This window comes from Simochromis diagramma, unplaced genomic scaffold (assembly GCF_900408965.1).
Source record: "Simochromis diagramma unplaced genomic scaffold, fSimDia1.1 OVJJ01000483.1, whole genome shotgun sequence".
NCBI classification, from domain to species: domain Eukaryota; kingdom Metazoa; phylum Chordata; class Actinopteri; order Cichliformes; family Cichlidae; genus Simochromis; species Simochromis diagramma.
In genome coordinates this window covers 5,402,906-5,423,231 of record NW_024386835.1, presented here as the reverse complement: position 1 = coordinate 5,423,231, position 20,326 = coordinate 5,402,906, and the positions used below count along the sequence as shown (strand labels likewise).

Here is a 20,326-nt window from a genome sequence, read left to right as displayed (position 1 = left end):
ACAAATAACTTAATGAGCGAAAGAACACCAAAAAATGATAGCACTGTAAAAATTTGCTAACATATTTTTCACATCAACTTCAAAGTGCTTCTATCAGGCAGCTGCTTTAACAAAATCATATAGCAAAAAAAAAAAAAAAACCCACCCTGCACCAGCCTCCCCCACCCCCCACCTTTCCTTTGAGGGACAAAATAAAAATGTGGATAAATGGAATAATTGCCCAACTTCAAAGTGCAGGTTATTGCCTGCGTTTACTGTTGCGATTGCAATGCAGTGGGGATGTTTTCTCTTCAGAGGGGTGGCTCGGCTTGGTGGGAGAAGTGCTTCATTCCTGTCAGGGTGCAAATCACATTTTAATGCCTAAAAACACTGACCCTTCTGCCCCGGGCTTAGTCAGAAGAGGAGTGCATGACACTTTCAAACTGATACCATGATAGTTTCTAATACTCACATTATAAGCTTTGTGATTTTTTTTATTTTAATTTAATATTTAATATTTTAATTTATTTATTTTTTGATTGGGGGGGGGGGGGGGGATGTTGTACTTTTTAAAGAACAGCAGACATTAAAAATTTTAGAGGAACAGAAAATGCAAAAGAAACAAAGAAATTCCTGGTCAGAAAAGAGGAAGAGCTCTTGGTCACAGCCATGCACATTTTCAGACTTTATTAACAGCACTCTTAGAGACACTCCTGCGCAAACACACACACCTACATTCAGTCAAATGATACATGCGGATGCACAAAGTGTACTTCATACACGGGAGTTTCCAGACTCACCTTACAATATAAATGTCCATAATCGGGTTTCACATGGATGATATAAAACAAAGTAACTTGATTACTTAAGTGTGCATAACAGTGTCATCACAGCCCAATGAATGCCCGTTTCGCCTTTTTGTCACACAGACAAAAAATTAAATCAAATAAAAAAAATCACTCATACAATAAAAATGCTGGTTCAAAGTTCAGAAACATACAGTACCAATACATTGGTGCTTATTTGGAATTTCACAGGAAAGCCTAAATGATGAAGGATTTCAGGCTTACCTGCCTTCAATAAGGCCTCGACGCACTTTTAAAGCAGTGTGTGAATGTATATCAGCTTTAAATCACTGTACATCAAGGGACCGGTGCTTTGTGATCCGATTTTGTCATTTGATTACTCAATGTACAACCTGTAAGCTAGTAAAAAAAACCCACCTTAAATAGAAATATCACACAGATGGAACGATAAGAAACGCCCATGAACTGTACATTTATATCTGGAAGAGGGATACCCCCTAGTGGCTGCAGCGTTGAACTGAAGGTTTTCACAGAAGAGTCGGTAAATTTGCAACAAGTTCTTTAACTGCGATGTGGTTAAAAATTTGATCATATTCTAGAAATGTTTTACCAAGAGGACACTGTGTAGATTCAGGGGTGAACGAAAAAGTAAGAAAATAAAATCTATCTGGGCTCGTATAAAACTGAGCTGGATTTATCAGAAAAGTTTAGAAGTCAGCGAAAAATCCTGCTCAGAATTAAAAATGAACCAGTACGTGGTGACGTGGAGACCCTGTTCAAGGTCATGATGCTCTGCATAAAGAAAAGAAAAAAAGCACTGCTGGTTTATTTTTTTACTCCTCCATCAGCTCCACACTGTGAGAGCAAAGTCTGTGCATCTTCTGTAAGATGCAGGACTTTCCCTCAGAAGTCACTGAGGATACCGATGTCCTCAAACTCAGTGCGGTATTGTTCAGCAGTGTGGGTGAGCATGAAGGACCATTTCAGGGTCATGACGCTCCACACACAGGACAGGTAGAAGCTCTGAGGGTCAGTGAAGGCTGTGAAAACAGAGACACACAATTCAATTCAATTTTATTTATATAGAACCAATCCACACAACAGCTCCCTCAGGGCGCTTTGACAATCAAATAACCCCTTGTGAGCAAGCACTTGGGGTTATTAGGAAAATCTCCCTTTAACAGGAAGACGCTGTTAGATAGATAGATAGATAGATAGATAGATAGATAGATAGATAGATAGATAGATAGATAGATAGATAGATAGATAGATAGATAGATAGATAGATAGATAGATAGATAGATAGATAGATAGATAGATAGACATACACTATACTACACTATGTTACTACACTATATGGATAATGGTTTATGGACCTAAACACATTAAATGTCCCACTCTACAACCATCTTTTAATTGAACCCTTTCTTCTGTAAAGTAAAAGATGCTGGCTGCAAAGTACTGGGTCAAATAATAAAACTATTTGAAATAAGTAATTGATAAACAATGATTTCACACAGCAACAAGTCTGAGTATGTACACCACAGAGCTGTTTTGTAATGAACAATATACATTTAAAAAATGAAGTGAGACCAGAAAGTGATGCCGAACAACTCACTGTCTTTGTATAGGGCGCCAATGCCCAGGAAAACAACGAAGCCTGCGAGTGCCAGCAGAGAGAAGAAAATCCCAATGAGCATGAAAAACCTGAGGCCTTTCAGCCAGGTCCGCCAGTAGTCCTGCAGGTACATGATGTGAGTGATCAGGGTCCAGAGTGCCAACACACCTGAGGGAAGAGACCAGGTACAGACAGCAAAGTTAGCTTTCAGCTTCATGAGTCTGTTTAAAAAGCACAGTACTACAGGTTTTACATGATATGATCCACCTTCTTGGCATTTTCTAATAATATGTAAATGCATCAACACATTTCTACATTATTACACTTTTTTAATTTTATTGTTGCACTGTAACAGAGCTGCAGTTGTTGTGCACATATTCAACTCCTCTCTGATTCAGATTTAATGCTAAAGCTCTTGTTTTACTAACCTTTAAGCCTTACGTCAGGACTGGTGCTGAAAACTAAGTCTGATTGGAGGAGGAAGTCTGAATATTACAGTGAGACTGGCTGAGAATCTGTATTTGGTGGTATCTATAAGAGTTCTGATTCTCAAGTGTTTGATTTCAGTTTCCTTGAGTTCATCAGTGGGGAAAAGATTAAAGATTAAACTTGTGTCAAGTACGTTTTAAACCCCCTTTGAGTTGATGGCAGCTTGGAAATTTGGAAAATACTCTGAGGGACCAATTTGTGTCCCAAAGAGGAAAACATCCTTTACAATAACAGCTCCTCACTTCTGGAACATTATTCTAACTTTGAATGTAATCTTAAAGCCATCATACCTAGCTGTTTTCCTTATATGCTCACATTTTCTTTTTGTTTGATTGATTTGTAATTCATACAAGCTAACTGTATGTTCTGTCTAACATCAACTGCTTGCCTAGTTTTTGCTCACGTTATCCTTTAATGACTTTTATGTTTTCAAAAAGTAGCTAGGAGGCAGATTCTGCCTCAGCCATTTGGCTAACGCTGGCACATTTATGGTAACCTTCATTAATGCAGACTGTCCCTGACAATTAACACTAACATTAAAAATGTGTAGTAAACAACACGCTTACAGCTGAACTGAACATACAGTCATGTGAAAGAGCCTGTGAAAAACTAAATACACCTCATGATTCAGACGCTTGTAGCACCACCCACAGCAGAGATAATTTAAAGTAATGGTTTTCATTATGAAGTTATTAGTCGCTAACATTATTTGGAAGGAATTCTGGCCCACTTTTCTTTGTTTGCTGAGTTCATTGAGGTTTTGGGGTATTTGTTTATGCGCAGCTTTCTTAAGGTCCTGCTACAGTATTTTAATCAAGCTGAGGTCTGGACTTTGACTGGACCATTGCAACACCTTAATTCTTTTCTCTTTCAGTCATTGCGTTATAGATTTGCTAGAGTGCTTGGGAACTTTGTTGTACTGCATAACCCACTTTTAGCTAAGTAACACACGAGCCTTCATATCTGACTCTAGAATACCTGGGTATACAGAGCAGTTCATGGTTGATATAGTGACTACAAGATGCTACTTCAGGAGCTCAGGTCCTATGGCTGAAAAACCCTAATCATCAACCTTCCAACTGCCATGCTCAACAGTCGGTAAGAGGTGTTTATGCAGTGCATTATAGCCAAACATCTGCATGTGCTTTTTAGTGAAAAGAGGCTTTCTCTTTGTATCCCTTCTAAATGAGCCATACTTGTTCAGAAACTCCTTTGAGTTTGAGTCTAACCTTATTGTAAATTTGCTGGAGTGTCACTTCCGGAAAGACTTGAAAGCTCGATCCTAGAAAATTAACAAAACATCTGCTTTTATACAGGTGCTCACACTTGCTGAATCATTTAATCAGGTGCACTATTTACCCTCTTAATTCATATGGAAGAAGTAAGAGTGTACTTAGCTTTCACAGTGAAAACTGTCTTTTTCACATGACTGCATATACCAGTCATTGAAATAAATTTGACTGGTCATGAACTTTTGTTTGTATGATCAATAAATGCTGGATCATGACACAGCATGCTGCCAAATGCTGAGTCAATAAATCACACTTCTCTTTTTGTCATTGCAACAGAAGGAAGTGCAACAACTTTTATATTAGTTGAAGATCAGTGAAGATGCACAGGATACACTTTTGCTCTTTCCTGTGGGATGACTCATCATCATGTAAACATGTTTGTGGTCTCACAGGATCAGATTCAGATTTACTTGTGGGTAAAAGAATTCAAAATCTTGATATTATATCAATATGTATTTTAAAAAGAATGAGGAAAACATGGTATGGTGCAAATGAACCTTTAACTGTTTACTGTGTGCTAGGTTTTTTATATATTTAAAAAAAAAAGAAGTTGGGATGGACAGTCTGTATGCAAGCATACAACAACAACCATGACTCTACTTCATGTGCTGGATTATTTCTGATATTGTGTTAATAAAATAACAGCTTTGATTAAAATCAATAGTCCAATTCTTTTCAACGCTGACTGACTGTGAAATAAATCAGGCACGTCAATTACGCCCCAGCCTGATGGACAAAGAAATTGCAGCTCTTCATTTTCAGTCCGATTAATGTGTGTAAACCTCGATAGAGTTTCAAAGGTCAAATTTCCAGATGCAACTCTTTTATCACCGTTGCACAGTTGTGCATGGGCGGAAGCATTTTTATCTTTTTGGCAAACCTAACAGGATCTAACATTGCAATTTGTGACATCCTGTCAAGTCCATTGTCCATATGTTCACACTGCATGATAATATCTGAACTCAAAGCAGCACAGTCGTAAAGGAAATGCTACTGCTCTAAAACAACAGCCTTTCTTTTGCAATGTTGACATATTTTCCTTTTATTGTGAGTTTGCACAGACATGCCCTTTAACCAGGTGTAAATCTGTACTCGGAGTATACTCGGATATACTTGGATTATACATCACGCTCCCTTATTCACCATCAATGTCCACAGTAAGTCATACAAAGTACTGGTGATTCAGGATTGGAAAGGTTTTAAAAATGTCCTTTAAAAACTGACATTGGAGAACGGAGACTCTAATGGTTGATCTAGTAGGTGTTCACCAGTGGGAACAGGTTAAAGTATAAACAACAGGAATGCTATTATACTTGTTAATAAATGATGCTGAAAAAGACTCTTCTACTGTGGATAGTGTTATTTGTCTAAATGTTCTGAGAATTAATTCATAATTCAGATGAACACAGAGCGACTTATTTTACTTAGATTTATAGGATTTGGGTCTTGAACATATTTAAACTTTCTATTTAAAAAAGACACTTGTGTAGAAGTTTATGAACATAAAGTGACATCTGATTATTTTAAGGTCTTTAAGACAAACAGTAAATTTAACAAAAACAATTTTTTTAAAAAAGTGCAATATTTACGCACACATTTGGTTGCCGCATGTGTCATAAAGTTAGATGACCTGGCCTTGAAATAGAAGTTATACCTGTGACACATCTCTAACTCTACGCTCCCATAAATGCCAATAAATCTCTCATTCACTGCTCCTCACACTCATCACATGTATCGCTGCAGAGAGTGTTTACTTCACCTGACAGTCCCCCCATGGCTCCAGTCCAAGGCTGATTGTACACGAAGTTCCACACCAGAAAGGCTGAAAAGCCCACGATCGTACCAAACGAAGCATAGGCGATCTTCATGTACGTCTTATTGATACCCATGATTGCAAATTTAAAGTTAATAATAAAAAAAATAAAATAAAAATAACAGGCTGTGTGGGGAGAAGCAGTCGCGGGCTGGGCTGGAGGAGAGCCGAGTGTCTGTGAGCTGCAGCAGCAGGAGGTAAGAGCTGGTAATAATAAAATATCTACCTGACAAAAAAAAGGTCCACGAGGACAAAGTGTGACTAAAAAAACGCGTGTGCTCTACTGGCTAATGGTTAATGTGGTTACTGTGAAACATGACAGCGCGTTTCTGATGAGGGATGTCCTATCCAGCTGCAAAAACACACAGCCTTGCGTTACGTCATCAAGAAATCTGATCATGGTGGGTGGACACAGCAACCCCTACAGGACCACAGAGGAAATGATCTACCTCAGAGCTCTCTCTCTCTGTGTGTGTGTGTGTGTGTGTGTGTGTGTGTGTGTGCAAAATAACAGCTGGACGGATTAAAACCCTTTTTAATTTGCATGTTGGATTCATAGGTGATGAATGACAAATGTGTTTTTATTTTATCTGGGCAGATCATAAGTGAAAAAAATAAGAAAATGATCCAGCATGATTTACAGGGAGGTTTTGAATAAAATAACGTGCTTCTTGGGGCTGTTATAATAAAATTTTATTTGATCTGTGTACTGCATTTGAAACAGATGGCCACATTGTCCATAGAAACTGCTGGTGTTGGTACAGAGGCTCCTGTCTTGTCTTCATAGGAGAATTCTCCCCATCCTCAGCCATCCTTCATGGGGTCTTTCCCATATTCTCAATCTAAATGCCATCCCTGGGTCAAGATAATCCATTTATACAGTCATGTGGAAAAGAAATTTGTCACTTTCTAAATCGTCTTGTAAAACACTCAGTAGGCTCTCATTGCTTTCATGGGAATTAAGTGGCTAAATAGGTGTTGCTCATCAAAATAAGACCATGCAATGGTTGCAAAAGCACCATGAGCTACATCTAAGATGCTACAGAAGTTAGCATGTTAAATGCTTAAGTTCATGACAGTACAATCAGAAAAACATTGAACAAGTATGGCTTCTTTTGAAGCTATACAAGGAAAAGGCCTCTCGTCTCTAAGAAAAGCACATGGCAGAACAGCTTAGGTTTGCAAAGCTGCATCAAAGGGATAAAACCATAAGACAGATAATGGTCATAATGCTGTGAGTTATGTACTGATGGGCTGTTTGGTTTTCTCCAAACAACTCATACTGACTGTCACAAAGCTAGAATAATTTTCCCAAAGTGAGGAGCTGTTATTCTAAAGGATGTTTTCATCTTTGGGACACAAATTCTCCTCTTAAAATATTCTCCAATTTTATGCTGCCATCAATTCAAAGAGTACCACAGGCACCTCTGACACAATGCTATCTTACATACAAAGCACTCCATTGATTGCAGCAGTGTTCTAAACCTGCACAATTAATGTTTTGGCAAAAGAGCACAACAACATTCAGAAGGGCAATGGTATATTTACATATATAAAAATATATTTATTTACAATATATTTATTGTAGAGTCCTAATTTCCACTGCTATGCAGACAATCAGCTCAGTGATCCTATGCCAGAGGTCCTTTCATCAGGCCCAAAAAAGGATCTTTTTTTTTTATTTATATATATTTTATTTTAAAAACACCACAAATGTCATCCATGCTTTCGCATCTTCATGTTTGGACTGCTATATTTCCTGCTTTCAGTGGCTGTAGCCCAGGAGCTAGAGCAGGTCAGCTACTAATCAGAGGGTTGGTGGTTTGATCCCCGGCTGCTCCAGTCTGCATGCAAAATATCCTTGGGCAAGGTACTAAGCCCAAGTTGCTCTCCGATACATCCACTGGAATATCAGCGTTAGAAAATGCTTGAGCATAGAAAAAAGTGCTTGCGTGAATGAGGCTATAAAGTGCTTCGAGTGCCCATGCCACTCTAAGTGGTTCACCAGCAACCTGGTGGATGCTAAGAGGTTTACACCAGAAATAGTTGCTCATTTGCACGATCAGCTTGGTAAGAACAGGTTTCGAAAAAGTTAAAACTTTCTGTTACAAACACAGCTTTGTGCCAACCTAGACCTTGCTGCTTCTTCATATCAACTGTATTTACAAAATGTGCAACTCTATAATATATACCAAATATGACCTGGGGTTGAAGTTAAAGGTACTAGTAAACACAATGAAGAGTTGTCTGTGAAGGTTCTCAGTCATCCAGGTCATTGTAGTCTAAGGAGCTTGCAAAGAAAAGCGTCTGGACTTCTTTAAGTTGCTTGAAGACGTTTCACCTCTCATCAGAGAAGCTTCTTCAGTTCTAAGGGTCAAAAGGTGGAGAGTCCCAGATTTAAACCCAGTGGGAGTTTCCCCCCCAAAGAGGGACAAAAGGACCCCCTGATGATCCTCTACCTAATCACATGAGCCAAGGTGTGAAAACGGGTGTGGGTCACAATCAGCCAGGGTTTCAGGTGAGCTCATTGTGAAACCTGGCCCCACCTTATCATGTGATTTCCTGAGTTCTGGAAGAGTTCTGGAAATCTGAAAGATAACAGGAGTTAGAGTCAGAACTGTAGAACTGAAGAACTGTAAGAATAAAAAATGACCTTTATACAAATCTTCCCCTTTTTGTATAAAGGGTTTTAGAAGACCTGGTACAGTTTTATTGTAGCTCAAAGATGAAGATTGATGACTTGAAATGGGTCAAAATGTCAAAGAATGAGCTTTGTAAGGGGTAATGTCAGTTGGACTGACACAGTCAAAAACAGCAGTTGACAATAGAGATTGACAGACCACGTGACTTTCGCGCATTGCATGCCGGTAACTCGTGGCAAAACAATCCAAGTACCTGCATCAAATGCAAGCATTTGCAGCACCGCAAAACGTTCATTCTTCGGTTCCAATAAATTCTTGCTTTTTCTTTGCCCCCCAAAAAGGTATGTACAAAACGAAGGAGAACAATGCCGGTCCGTACAAAGACAGACTTAATGAAAAGTCAAAGAAAAGATACGAGGAAAAAAATCAAACCAGAGAAAGTGTTAGATCCTTACGAGCACACAGAGGGACAAAATACGTTAGCGTGCTGCCCAACTTCACCACGCTCATATTTATAATTATACGGTTCTTGGAGTGAGTGCATACACTCGTGAAGTTTAGTAACTTCAGGTCACTGCAACAAGCCCAGGTACAGTTTACCGACGGATGGGTGCAGGACCTTGAAATGCACCGTGTAGAAAGTAAAGACCATCGTACGAACAAAGGTAAGTTTACCAGTCTCACAAATCGTCTTCATAAATACACATTCGTTAACCGTTTATTAATAGGACCTTTGAGCTCAATGGTAATTAATTAGTAGTAGAAATAATTTCTGGTACCCATCACAGAAATGTAGCAGTGACAATAATATTGTATGCTGTAATCGCACTGGGCCATTAGTGATACAAAACAACTGTTTTATCCTGTGAATAAAAGTATATGTTTTTGTCAGTGTACCATGGTAATAACAGAAGCGAAACACAATATTGTGTCAGGACAATTCACTATTTATGCACAATAAACAAAGGAGCGACAATTTCTGTTCAGCGCCAGACTTGCTTGTAACCTATATCACCAATTATGTTAAGAAAAATGACTCATTAACTACAACAGCAGACTGACCTTTGTGGAAATGCTTGGAGCAGACTAACCTGTGAGCTGGAGTGTTCTGGGACGTTATATTTGGTCTTTGAATGGCTGCAATCCAGTCGCCTCTTTGTTACTTCGGAAACATGGCTCGAACAATTTCTCTTCAACGACGTAATCCGATAACAACCGATCTCTTTACCCGTCGGCTTCCCGTGGCTGTCATGCGACCGGCTATTGCAGTTAATAATACAACAGCTTCTTGCCATTTTTTGTGTTTCTTTTTATCGCTGTATAACTGATTTCAATTGAAAGCCTGCGTGCGCTAGTACCTCTTGCCACGAGTTCCCAGAATTCTTTGCGGTTTTACCCCTGAGTGACGTCACATTTTCAATCTCAATAGTTAAAAGAACTTTAAACCAACACAGAAATATCTTTTTCTCTTTAAACCTTTTTATTTCAAAAACAGTCCAACTCTTTGTTTAACACTGTACAAAAAGTAATCAAAGAACTGTGCAAATTATTGGTAAACTGATTAGTTCAATAAAATAATCACAGTGTACGCAGGACTACAGCGTGGAATCATGCAGTAATAAGGAGGGGAAAGTGACAAATAATTGCATGTAAGGTCTGGCAGATTTTATTTTTTTAAAGAAACTAAACTAAAATGACACAAATTAAGAAGTTCAAAAAATACATAAATCTCCAATAAAAAGTAATGAGAAAGTTACATTTACAATAATGCCAGCAGAAAAGATGACTTTAAAACAAATGTTCAGAGAACATCATGCTAACATGCATTTTCCACATGAAGCCATAGCCTCCTATTTAGTTACTGTGTATTAATGATTTTAGACAAAAACCTGAGTGGAGTTAAGCTATTGATCATGTATACTGAACCTGGAAAGGTTCAGAACTCTTCTGCTCAAGAGTTAAACCAGCAGGATGCTTTTATTGTGAAAAAATTAAAGAAAGTGTTGCATGCTTCAGTAATGCAGTGGAGAAAAAAACTGCACTAACCCATCTTATGTTGGCCATTAATCTGGCCCATAGGGGAAAAACGGCATACAACACTACTTTGATGATGTCGATGACAACTTTACATTTGCTGGCAAGAAGTAATAGAAAAAGAACTCGTCCAATTTCTTCTTCATGATCTTGATAATGACGTTGTCACGGTATATACGCTGAACCAGCATGTCTTCTCTGGACAACACCAACAGATCACACCATGATGTGCCCGTAACCATCATCTCTCCCTGGATGTGCCAATAGTACGGGTGATTCTTATTCAACTGTAAGACTCCATTGCGACAGATCAGGAAAGCGCAATCAATGAAGCTCCGAAACTTGACGCATTTAGCATGGACCAGTCCAAAACTGTTGGTCTCATTGGAATCGTACACCAACCCATCAGGGTTCGCCCCCAGCCACGGAGCATTCGGATGAACGACAAAACCACAGGGGTACCAGTTGACGCACATTTGCCGACAATATTGCTGGAAAGCTTCGTTTTTTATTTCCTCCTCTATCTGTGCTGCTTTGCTCAGAGAAAATCCTTTCTGAATCTTAAATATCAGATGCTTGATATTGCTTTGTCCCGATTTGAGTTTGCAGATCTCTCTGAAACGGCTGGTCAAGCGCAGCTTCTGCAGTTTCTTTATGTTCTCCCTACAGCCACGAGTGGATTGCTCCAGAGTGTGTGCTTCTTCCCAGGTGACCTGCATGGCATTTACATGTTCCTGCTCCTTGGCGCTAAGTGTAGGAATGGCAGACACTGATTCAAGTTCATGGTGAGATAGAGGAAGCGGCAGCCGAGAGGGAGCATCACTGTTTATCGTATAACCCTGACTTGATGGCACAGGGCACTGGTAGGATAGGAGGGAACCTTTGGGAACTTTACCAGAAGCACAGTCCACCCATTCCACATCTGTTGTGAGGCCCATTTTGGTTATCAAAGGCTTCTGGTCATCAGGAAAGTCCCTGTAGGCTTCTTTGAGCCTTTCAATAAACGACTGGCATTCAGATGGGACAACAGTGGTGAATTTCATGGGCGTCAACCTGTATGACACATAATTATTATCATTATTATTATTATTATTATTTTTAGCAAGTTGGGAGGGTGATTATTGAGGTTCTTGCCATTCTTACCTTGGAAATTCTAGCATGGTTTTCTGCAGGGGGCACACTAGCTTCTTCCAAAGAGTTTCACCCAAGGAAAGAAAGAGAAAAGAATTTTAATTGCTAAAAAAATACAAACAAAAGACAAATAAAAGCATCTAAAAGCATAAAGAGTCATTTCTGCACATATTTGCAGATGACACCATTATGGAATCATGTATATTGAGAAAAAAGATTGGCCAACTAACCCTGCACTTTGGTGTGATGACACATTTTTCTCTAAACTTGTGTGAGAGCTGCTTTACCTTCAAAATGAGTGCCACTTATAGCTGTAAGCAAAGTCAGCATCAAGTTATCAAGTCATTGAATCATCAAGTTATTGAATAGATTAACCATTTATCTGGACAAAAAAGTAATTCCAAATGCTGTTTTGCAGTACAAAAGACTCCTTACATACACATTTTTACTAACCATCAGACTTGTACTATTTTTATTTATAAAAATTCTGAAGCACCAGAAACTCAGAATGCACTCGCCCGCATTTCATCAATAGAGGCTGTTCCTTTTTGAAACTTACGGCCAATTCATCGGTCAATATCCTAGATCCTTTATGGCAGTTAATTCAGCAGTAATTATTAAAATGGGAAACAAAAGGTTCTCACAGTTGAACAGGAATGGGATTTAATCGAACAAACAAACATGGTGGTCAGAGGGCCTGGTGGCACCAGTGTGGCACCAGCCTCGCCTCTGTCAGTGCGCCCCAGGGCAGCTGTGGCTACAATGTAGCTTGCCATCACCAGTCTGTGAATGTGTGTGTGAATGGGTGAATGACTGAATGTAGTGTAAAGCGCTTTGGGGTCCTTAGGGACTGAGTAAAGCGCTATACAAATGCAGGCCATTTGATCGCTGAATCATCAAATGTTTTGGGAACAACAGTGATTGTATCACTACTGATTCAAACTAGCTGTAAGGATGTTTGTAAGGACTTCAGAGCATTACTCAGGCTTAATTTTACATCATATCTTGAATAAGCATGCATCAATAAATTCCGGATGGTGGTGTTAAGCTGCATGTGCACTTGAAACATTTAATAAGTAGCGCTCTACTTCCAAGTCAAACCCATTAAGACTACTAAGAATGCAGACATTTTTAAAAAAAAATCCAGTTCTTCAAAAGCTAATTCACTGACACTTTTTATTTCTGTGAATTTGAGATGTCTCTTACCCTAAGTGAACTAAAGAAATGACAGCTAAGGGAAACTGGAAGTCAGCACAAAATGTGGATGGCCAATAAAACTTTCAGACGATGTAAATGCTGAGCAGACGAGCAAAGTAAAGCCTCCATAAAGCAAAAGACCCGCTGAAAGGTTTAGCTGACAGGGAGCTAGTGATGCAACATTTCACTGTAAAGCGCTGATGCGCAAACAGAGTCTAAAGGTAAAACTTGCATGGCACATTCTCGCAAACCTCAATGTCTGAGGTATGCAAAGCAACATGTCATACTGTAAACAAGTGGCATGGACAGATAAAGTTGAGTCAAAGGTTTACGAGATAAAAGGAGCAGCATTTGATGAAAGAAAGCCTTGGCAGTCGCTAAACATTGGAGTGGCAATATTCTTCTTTGGGGTTTTGCAGCAGTAACAGCAAAAGCACAGAGAGGCTTTCACTACATAGTAACAAAATCTCATTGGACAGCAGCCCTCAACCATCAGCTACTCAAAGAAACACAAGCTTAAGCATTTTTGATGGCACTTAAATTCATCTGCCTTAGTAATGCTGTGTAAGCAAAACAGCCTAAAAACATCAGAACGTAAAGTAATCTGCACAGAAAAGTGGCTGAAAATTCACAAGTTAGGAAGAGAAAGACTAAGGCTAAGTTCACACTACAGGCGAAAGCACATCAAATCGGACTTTTCTGACCCTACGCGACCCATATCCGATCATGGTATGACAGTGTGAACAGCACAAATCCGATACGCCAATTATCAGTGCCGGAGCAGCGCCCAAGAAGACATTGTGAACGCTTCCTGGCCATCCAGTGTAGATGTTAGTGAAACTGTTGGGAAGACAGCGTTGGAGAAACGTGAACATTTTATTTGTACTGTATAATCTGCAGATTCTGACAGAAATTTGCAACTATCCTTTGAAGCACCGCTCCTCTCTAAAACAACAATAAGTATAGTAGTAGTAGTAGTAGTAGTAGTAGTTGTTGTTATTAGGCTATATGTAAATAACAAAATAACTTTATAACTTAAAGCAAAATTGGGAAACGTAAAGTGCGAAACAAGTCTTTATATTAAGGGCCATCGGTCAAACAATATTGTTTGCTCTGGGTCTAAACAGAGCACGTTGTGTGTGACTAGGGCTGGGCCATATTATTCCGTTCACGGTAATACCGGTATAATGTTAGGCAACGATAGGAAAATGAAATATCGCGATAGAATATGAGTAAAACGCGCATGCGCAGTGCCTTTGTTTTCATACGCACATGGCCGATTGTTGAGTGAAACAGATGAACCAGAATTGGTTTGTAAAAATGGTGCAACTTCAGTGATGTGGAACTGGTTTGGTGTTTGTCCGTCAGATACACAACAAAGCACATTTTTTTGCAGAACATGCAAGCGGCCGTCGTTATTGTCGTACCGTATTTTCACGACCATAAGACGCACTGTACTAAAAGGCGCAGTCTCAGTTATGTGTGCCATTACTGTATTTAACACACACATAAGGCGCACTGGATTATAGGGCGCATACAAGTACCATATGCGTATTTAAAAATAAAGCGGGAGCAAACCTGAGTTCGGTACCTTACTCACATTTCTATTACCAGTAATCGTCATCATCAACAACACACAAGCATACAAGTGTGCGTATTTAAAAATAAAGCAGGAGCAAAACAAAGTTTGGTACTCACATTTTTATCATCAATCAAACCCATCGAAGTCCTCATCCTCTGTGTCTGAATTGAACAGCTGCGCTAAATCTCCATCAAACATTCGAGGTTCACTTTCTTCACCGTCAGAGTCACTTTCCGTGCCGTGCGGCTCCTCGGAAATGATGCCGGCTTTTGCGAAAGCTCGAACAACAGTGCCAGCAGACATGTTAGCCCAAGCATCTACAATCCATTGGCAAATTGTGGCGTAACTCGCCCGGCGCTGCCTTCCACTCTTGGTGAAACTGTGGTCTACATCGGTCATCCATCGCTCCCAGGCCGCTCGCAGCCTTACTTTGAACGGGCGGTTCACACCGATGTCCAGCGGTTGGAGTTCCTTTGTCAGGCCTCCCGGAATGACAGCAAGCTCACAGTTCATTTGTTTCACTAGTTTTTTCACATCGGCTGTGAGATGGGCACGCATAGAGTCACAGATTAAGAGCGATGGTGATGCGTGGAAAAAACCACCTGGTCTCCTTACATACACCTCCCTCAGCCACTCTTTCATCATTTCCTCATCCATCCAGCCCTTTTCATTTGCCTTAATGATGATTCCTGCTGGAAACTTCTCTTTAGGCAAAGTCTTTCGCTTAAAAATCACCATAGGCGGCAGTTTCTGTCCATTAGCATGGCAGCCAAGCACAACAGTAAAAGAAGACTTTTCATACCCCGTTGTGCGTATCGCTACCGTGCTGGTCCCCTTCTTCTCCACAGTGTGACTCACCGGGATGTCAAAAGTGAGCGGGACCTCGTCCATGTTTGTGATGTGGCTGGGCTGGATGTTTTTGTCGCCGATGTGTTTGCTGCAGTAGGAGCGGAAGATGGCCAGCTTTTCCTTATAATCCGCTGGAAGTTGCTGCGCTACCGTAGTCCTGGTCCGGATGGAAAAATGGCACCGTTTCATAAAACGAAAGCACCAAGACGGACCTCCTTGGAAATGTTCAATGTTCATCTCTTCAGCTAGTGAAACTGCTTTTAGCCGAATGGTGACCATCGAAACGCTTCTCCCGCTCATTCTTTGCTCGATGATCCACCGCTCGAGTCTTTCCTCCAACTCGGGCCACCTCGCCTTATGTCCGCGGAAACTCAGCTGCGTTTTCTTGACCTGCCGGAGCTTGTTTTCTAGCTTCCTCCATTTGCGAACCATCGATTCGTTAATCTTAAATTCTCTCGCCGCTGCTCGATTTCCATGTTCCTCCGCGTAGCTGATGGCCTTCAGTTTAAACTGTGCTTCGTAAGCGTGTCTCTTCGCCATTTTCAGGGTTGTTAAAACAACGATGTCCTGCATAACGCACATACCAGTTCTTTTATACAGGTATGTGCAATAAAGTCAACGCACACACTTCACCCTTTAGCGTTCGCATGGTGTTCTCTACTACGTCCTCATTACAACACACAGGGCGCACTGTGCTATAGGGCGCGCCGTACTTTTTGAAGAAAATCTAAGACTTTTAAGTGCGCCTTATGGTCGTGAAAATACGGTATTTGTTGGACTAAGATGCTCTTAAATCTGGGAGTAATCTGAGTCCTAAACTCTGTATGCTTCAGGTCAAACGAACACTGCAGCATCACTGAGAGTTAAAAACTGTCTAAATTCTTTCATCTTTAATAAAACGATCAGCATTGCTGCTTTACCAGGTGAAACTATGAAGTTTAACTTCCAGGCATCCATGAAAACAAAATTTATTACATTTAACGGAGTTAGAAGTTAGCAGGAAGCTAGCGGAAGTTAGCTCGCTAGTTTCGCTAGTTACCTAAGCATGATATAGCATGTTCTGACAGAGATTTCTGGAAAAATTCAAACGTACAGCTCCACTATCACTTCCAACATAAATGAAGACAGGAAACTAAACAGCAGTGACGTTTGTAGGGTTACTGAAGTTGGGCTAGCTGGTATATAATGATGTGCTACTTGATCACTAGCGACACAGCTATGTTAGCATAACATAAACAGTGAAGCTGGAGGACAAACACTAACACTTTTCCACTTATAAAAGTTAACCTTAAAGTTCCTGATAGTTAGAGACAAATGCAATCGCATGGCAGGATGCTGTAAACGGACAAAACTTCAGTCAGGAGAACAACTGAGATAATCCATCCACAATACGAGGTTAGTCATTAATATACTACAGCAACATGGGAATAGAGCAGCTGCCAGAGAATTCAACATTAATGAATCAATGGTACAGAAGTGGAGGAAGCAAGAAGAATGAGTTTAATAAATTTTGATTTATCTGACTGCTTTGTTTCGCTTAATGTGCCTTATAATCCCGTGCACCTTATGGTCCGAAAAATACGCACTGCACACTGCAGTTTAATGTTGCAAAGCACCTCTTTTTAACTTCAGTGGATATTATACATGGTTATGCTCAGGATGTGTCAGCCCATTTCTACTGGAAATGCCTTTTGGTTAAACTTTCAGCAAGGAATTTGCATTTGCACTGTTACATTTTTATAAAGCTTTAATGTACATAAAAACCAGCTTCTTGTATAAGTGAAAATAAATGAAAGGTTGTCTTTTTGCGCTAGTAATGTTGTGGAGTTGTATTTTGTCTCGCATCAATTATATCGTCAGTTACATCGTTATCGCAAATTTTCAAATATATATCGTGATAAATATTTTTGGCCATATCGCCCTGCTCTGTGTGTGACGTCTTCTTTTGCACATGCAGATCGCTTTGAGGGTTCACACTAGAGCGCGTTTGCTGTCACATTTTATATGTAGTGTGAACAAGAAGACAAAAAATTGGATTTGATCAAAAAATCGGAATTGAGCATTAAGACCTGCAGATCTCTAGGAACTCTCAGGTTGCTGATGTGTTGTCAATCTAATAAGTTGTAATCATTGATTTCTGTTTTTGTTTACTTATTTTATTGAGTGTCTGATTTAGGGGGGAAATGGTTGTAGTTCCAGGCTTGGCTATTTAGCATCAGAAAATAAAAGGAAAAAATAAATCCCAATAAAATAAACATTTAGACAATTGTCTACTTTTGGTGCACGTTTACTGAAAGGTGTGTGTGGGACCTTGGGAAGTTAGGAATAGCATTTTGGATTCTCAGCAAAGTTATTTTAGATTTAAGAAGCCAAAACTTACTTTTGTATTTGAAGTTTCTGAGCCTTTTTTAAATATGTGGCTCTCACTTGTCCCTTCTTCAATCTGGCAATCTGCTTCTGACTCATCTGAGGTACAGTCTCCATCTTCAGTTGCTTCATCAGTTGAGCTATTAGCTGAAGCCTCAAGTCTGGTACCTGCCACATGAATCTGGTTTGTGTCAGTGATGTCTTCTTCTTCCTCTTCTTTTGATCCGTTTTCAAAACAGTCTGATGTAAAATCGTTGTTGGCTTCACCCAGCCCCAGATGTTGCTCCAAACTTATGTCACACTCAATATGCTCTTCTTTAACACAGACTGGTGTAATGAAGTTGTCAGCTTCAGTCAGCACTTGTCGCTGATCCCAACTTAAGTCATATTCTATTTGCCCTGCTTTAGCTATCGTAGTGAGGCCCTCTGATATTTCAAGGTCCACCCTGGTGTTAGGCTCTGAGGGCTGTTCTCCAGCGTAGTTATTAACATCTGTCATAGGAAATAGAAAAAAAAAACCATTACTGAATACATTACATAGTAATCATATATGTTTTGCTTTAGTTTGAGTCATGGTACTTGCCCCTTAACCTGAGATTCTTTTAACATGTCAACGTGGACATGTCAGTGAACACATAAGAAATGGAAACAGTTTATCTCAACTATCTTTAGACTCTTACCATGTTTGGGAGGGGGGGGGGGGGGGGAATCAATAGTCACCATGCAGAACAGCTGTTATTGAGTTATTCACAATCACCAGCCACTCAGTTAGGTACACCTGATCAAAAGCTCTTCAACACAAGAGTTTCGGTATGCAGAAGAGTGTCTGTAAGCGCACAAGACATCAAACCCTGAAGCAGATGGACTAAAGCAGCAGAAGACCACACTAGATGCAACTCTAATCAGTCAATAATAGGAAACTGAGGCTAGCCAACAGTGGACAACAGAAGACTGGAAAAATTTATTTTTCTGTTCCAACATCCAAATACAAATCATGCTTTGTACTAGGGCTGCCACGATTAGTCAACTAGTCATTTCAGAGACATCAGTTCCCCACCAGCTCGATAGCTGGGGGGGGGTTCAAGGCTCACTAGAGCCGGTGAAAAAACCGGACATCCGGCAAATTGTTTTCAAACCCACCGCCATCTTTCGCTACTCAGGTTAAACATGATATATAAGTCACTTAGATAACTTAAAAATGTTATTGTTTGGCTTTTTTCAGTATTTTATTTGTTCCTCTTCCTACTTTGTACCAATGATTCAGGCTGCTGGTTGTGGTGTAACCGTGTGGGGATGTAACGGTTTCATGGCGTAGTTTTAGACATCTTAGTACTAAAACACAAATGATCTCAAACTAGTTTCTTGAACATCACAATTGCTTTACTCCACTTAAACGGCCTTTTAAGTCACTACATCTCAGTCGAGCAGAGCAGTTTTGAGATGCGGGGGAAGGGGGAACGTGGATGTGCAGCAGACAAACAACAGCACCTGTGTGATGCTATCGTATTTTTGTGGATCAATATCTCCAGCACTTGACTGAATCCGTGCCATGAAGAATTAAAGCAGTTCTGTTAAGGTTAAATGGGGTCCTACCTGGTACTGGTCATTTTGTATGTGTTAGACTGATGGGTTACTACCTATGAAACATGTCCGCAGTAGTTTAGTGGTAAAGGCCAATCGAGGTAAAGTTAATTTTAACAGCTTTATAATGTGAGAGGGCCCTTTAGTATTAGTCTTAACTAACTAAAGCATTAAATTACGCACCCATCACACACACGTCCTACAGTATTTACACACGGTGTCGCATTAAGCTTGCAATGCTTTAATTTAACAATTCCTCTTCAAGTGTAGCTAATACAGGTCAGTCAACTGGAAACGCAAGGATCCAAAAGCAACAAACCTATCCTGTGTAACTTTATCTCGGGGTTGAGGACCATGTGCAGAATGTCCCGCAGGCGCTTGTTTTCCTCACAGCACTCCACGACGATACTTTCAACTTCACCAAACACCTCCATGGCCACGGCGGTGAGGCGTTCAGTCAAAAAGCTCCGAAAGCCCTGGAGTCTAACGATCGACATTTTGGACTATTATTATCTACACAACGCCTGAGTTCATCCGCGTGAACACGCTCAAACAAAAGAAAACAAACGGAATTTCACAAAGGCGACTTCCTGTAGGAAAAGTCTTCTTCGGTGGATTTCGTGGGTCACATTAGCGCCCTCTTCTGACAGCGCGCAATCTACAAGGAGTATTAGAAGTACAGATTATAAAGACTAAAGAGGAAATAAAATTTTGAGATTAAAGTCGAAATAATATTTTGAAAAAAAGTTGAAATTTTGAGATTACAGTCGAAATGTTATTTTAAGAAATTTTAAGATTGAAGTCAAAATAATAATTTGAGAAAAAAAGTTGAAATGTTTCGGTTCTTGACAATGACAATGACACGCCTTGTGGAACTAGGTGTTCTTCAATGGGCTAAATGTTCTAAAGGGTTTCCCTTCTATAAAGCTCAGTGCATTCCTTCTTT

At 39.9% G+C, this 20,326-nt stretch overlaps 2 protein-coding genes across 4 annotated transcripts; both read right to left on the bottom strand.

The window, feature by feature from the left end:
- Nucleotides 1-647: 647 nt before the first annotated feature.
- Nucleotides 648-8,331, bottom strand: LOC120731768 (heme transporter hrg1-B-like). The gene is made up of 3 exons (XM_040028985.1): nt 5,944-8,331; nt 2,404-2,571; nt 648-1,825 (listed from the first exon to the last, which is right to left on the bottom strand). The coding sequence occupies exons 1-3, from the start codon at nt 6,071-6,073 to the stop codon at nt 1,689-1,691; spliced, it is 435 nt and encodes a 144-aa protein (XP_039884919.1). The 5' UTR covers nt 6,074-8,331; the 3' UTR covers nt 648-1,688.
- A 1,765-nt stretch (nt 8,332-10,096) lies between these two features.
- Nucleotides 10,097-19,996, bottom strand: LOC120731765. Of its 3 annotated transcripts, none has more exons than XM_040028980.1 (4): nt 19,700-19,996; nt 17,813-18,291; nt 11,817-11,857; nt 10,097-11,726 (listed from the first exon to the last, which is right to left on the bottom strand). In XM_040028980.1, the coding sequence occupies exons 1-4, from the start codon at nt 19,875-19,877 to the stop codon at nt 10,739-10,741; spliced, it is 1,686 nt and encodes a 561-aa protein (XP_039884914.1). In that variant the 5' UTR covers nt 19,878-19,996; the 3' UTR covers nt 10,097-10,738. The 3 variants fall into 3 exon arrangements, with proteins under 3 accessions (XP_039884914.1, XP_039884913.1, XP_039884915.1); XM_040028979.1 differs by having other exon boundaries at nt 11,817-11,860; nt 19,700-19,995; XM_040028981.1 differs by lacking the exon at nt 19,700-19,996 and adding an exon at nt 18,480-18,939 and having other exon boundaries at nt 11,817-11,860.
- Nucleotides 19,997-20,326: the final 330 nt, after the last annotated feature.

Bases quoted from the DNA above. Each gene is read 5' to 3' on its own strand.
- LOC120731768 (XM_040028985.1), bottom strand. From the start codon at position 6,073: ATGGGTATCAATAAGACGTACATGAAGATCGCCTATGCTTCGTTTGGT. The intron at 2,572-5,943 runs GTGAAGTAAACA...CTCTTCCCTCAG, and splicing joins AGCCATGGGGGGACTGTCAG to GTGTGTTGGCACTCTGGACC. The intron at 1,826-2,403 runs GTGAGTTGTTCG...CTGTTTTCACAG, and splicing joins TGGCGCCCTATACAAAGACA to CCTTCACTGACCCTCAGAGC.
- LOC120731765 (XM_040028979.1), bottom strand. From the start codon at position 19,877: ATGTCGATCGTTAGACTCCAGGGCTTTCGGAGCTTTTTGACTGAACGC. The intron at 18,292-19,699 runs GTTTGTTGCTTT...TTCCTATGACAG, and splicing joins GATAAAGTTACACAGGATAG to ATGTTAATAACTACGCTGGA. The intron at 11,727-11,816 runs GTAAGAATGGCA...TGTGTCATACAG, and splicing joins ACCATGCTAGAATTTCCAAG to GTTGACGCCCATGAAATTCA.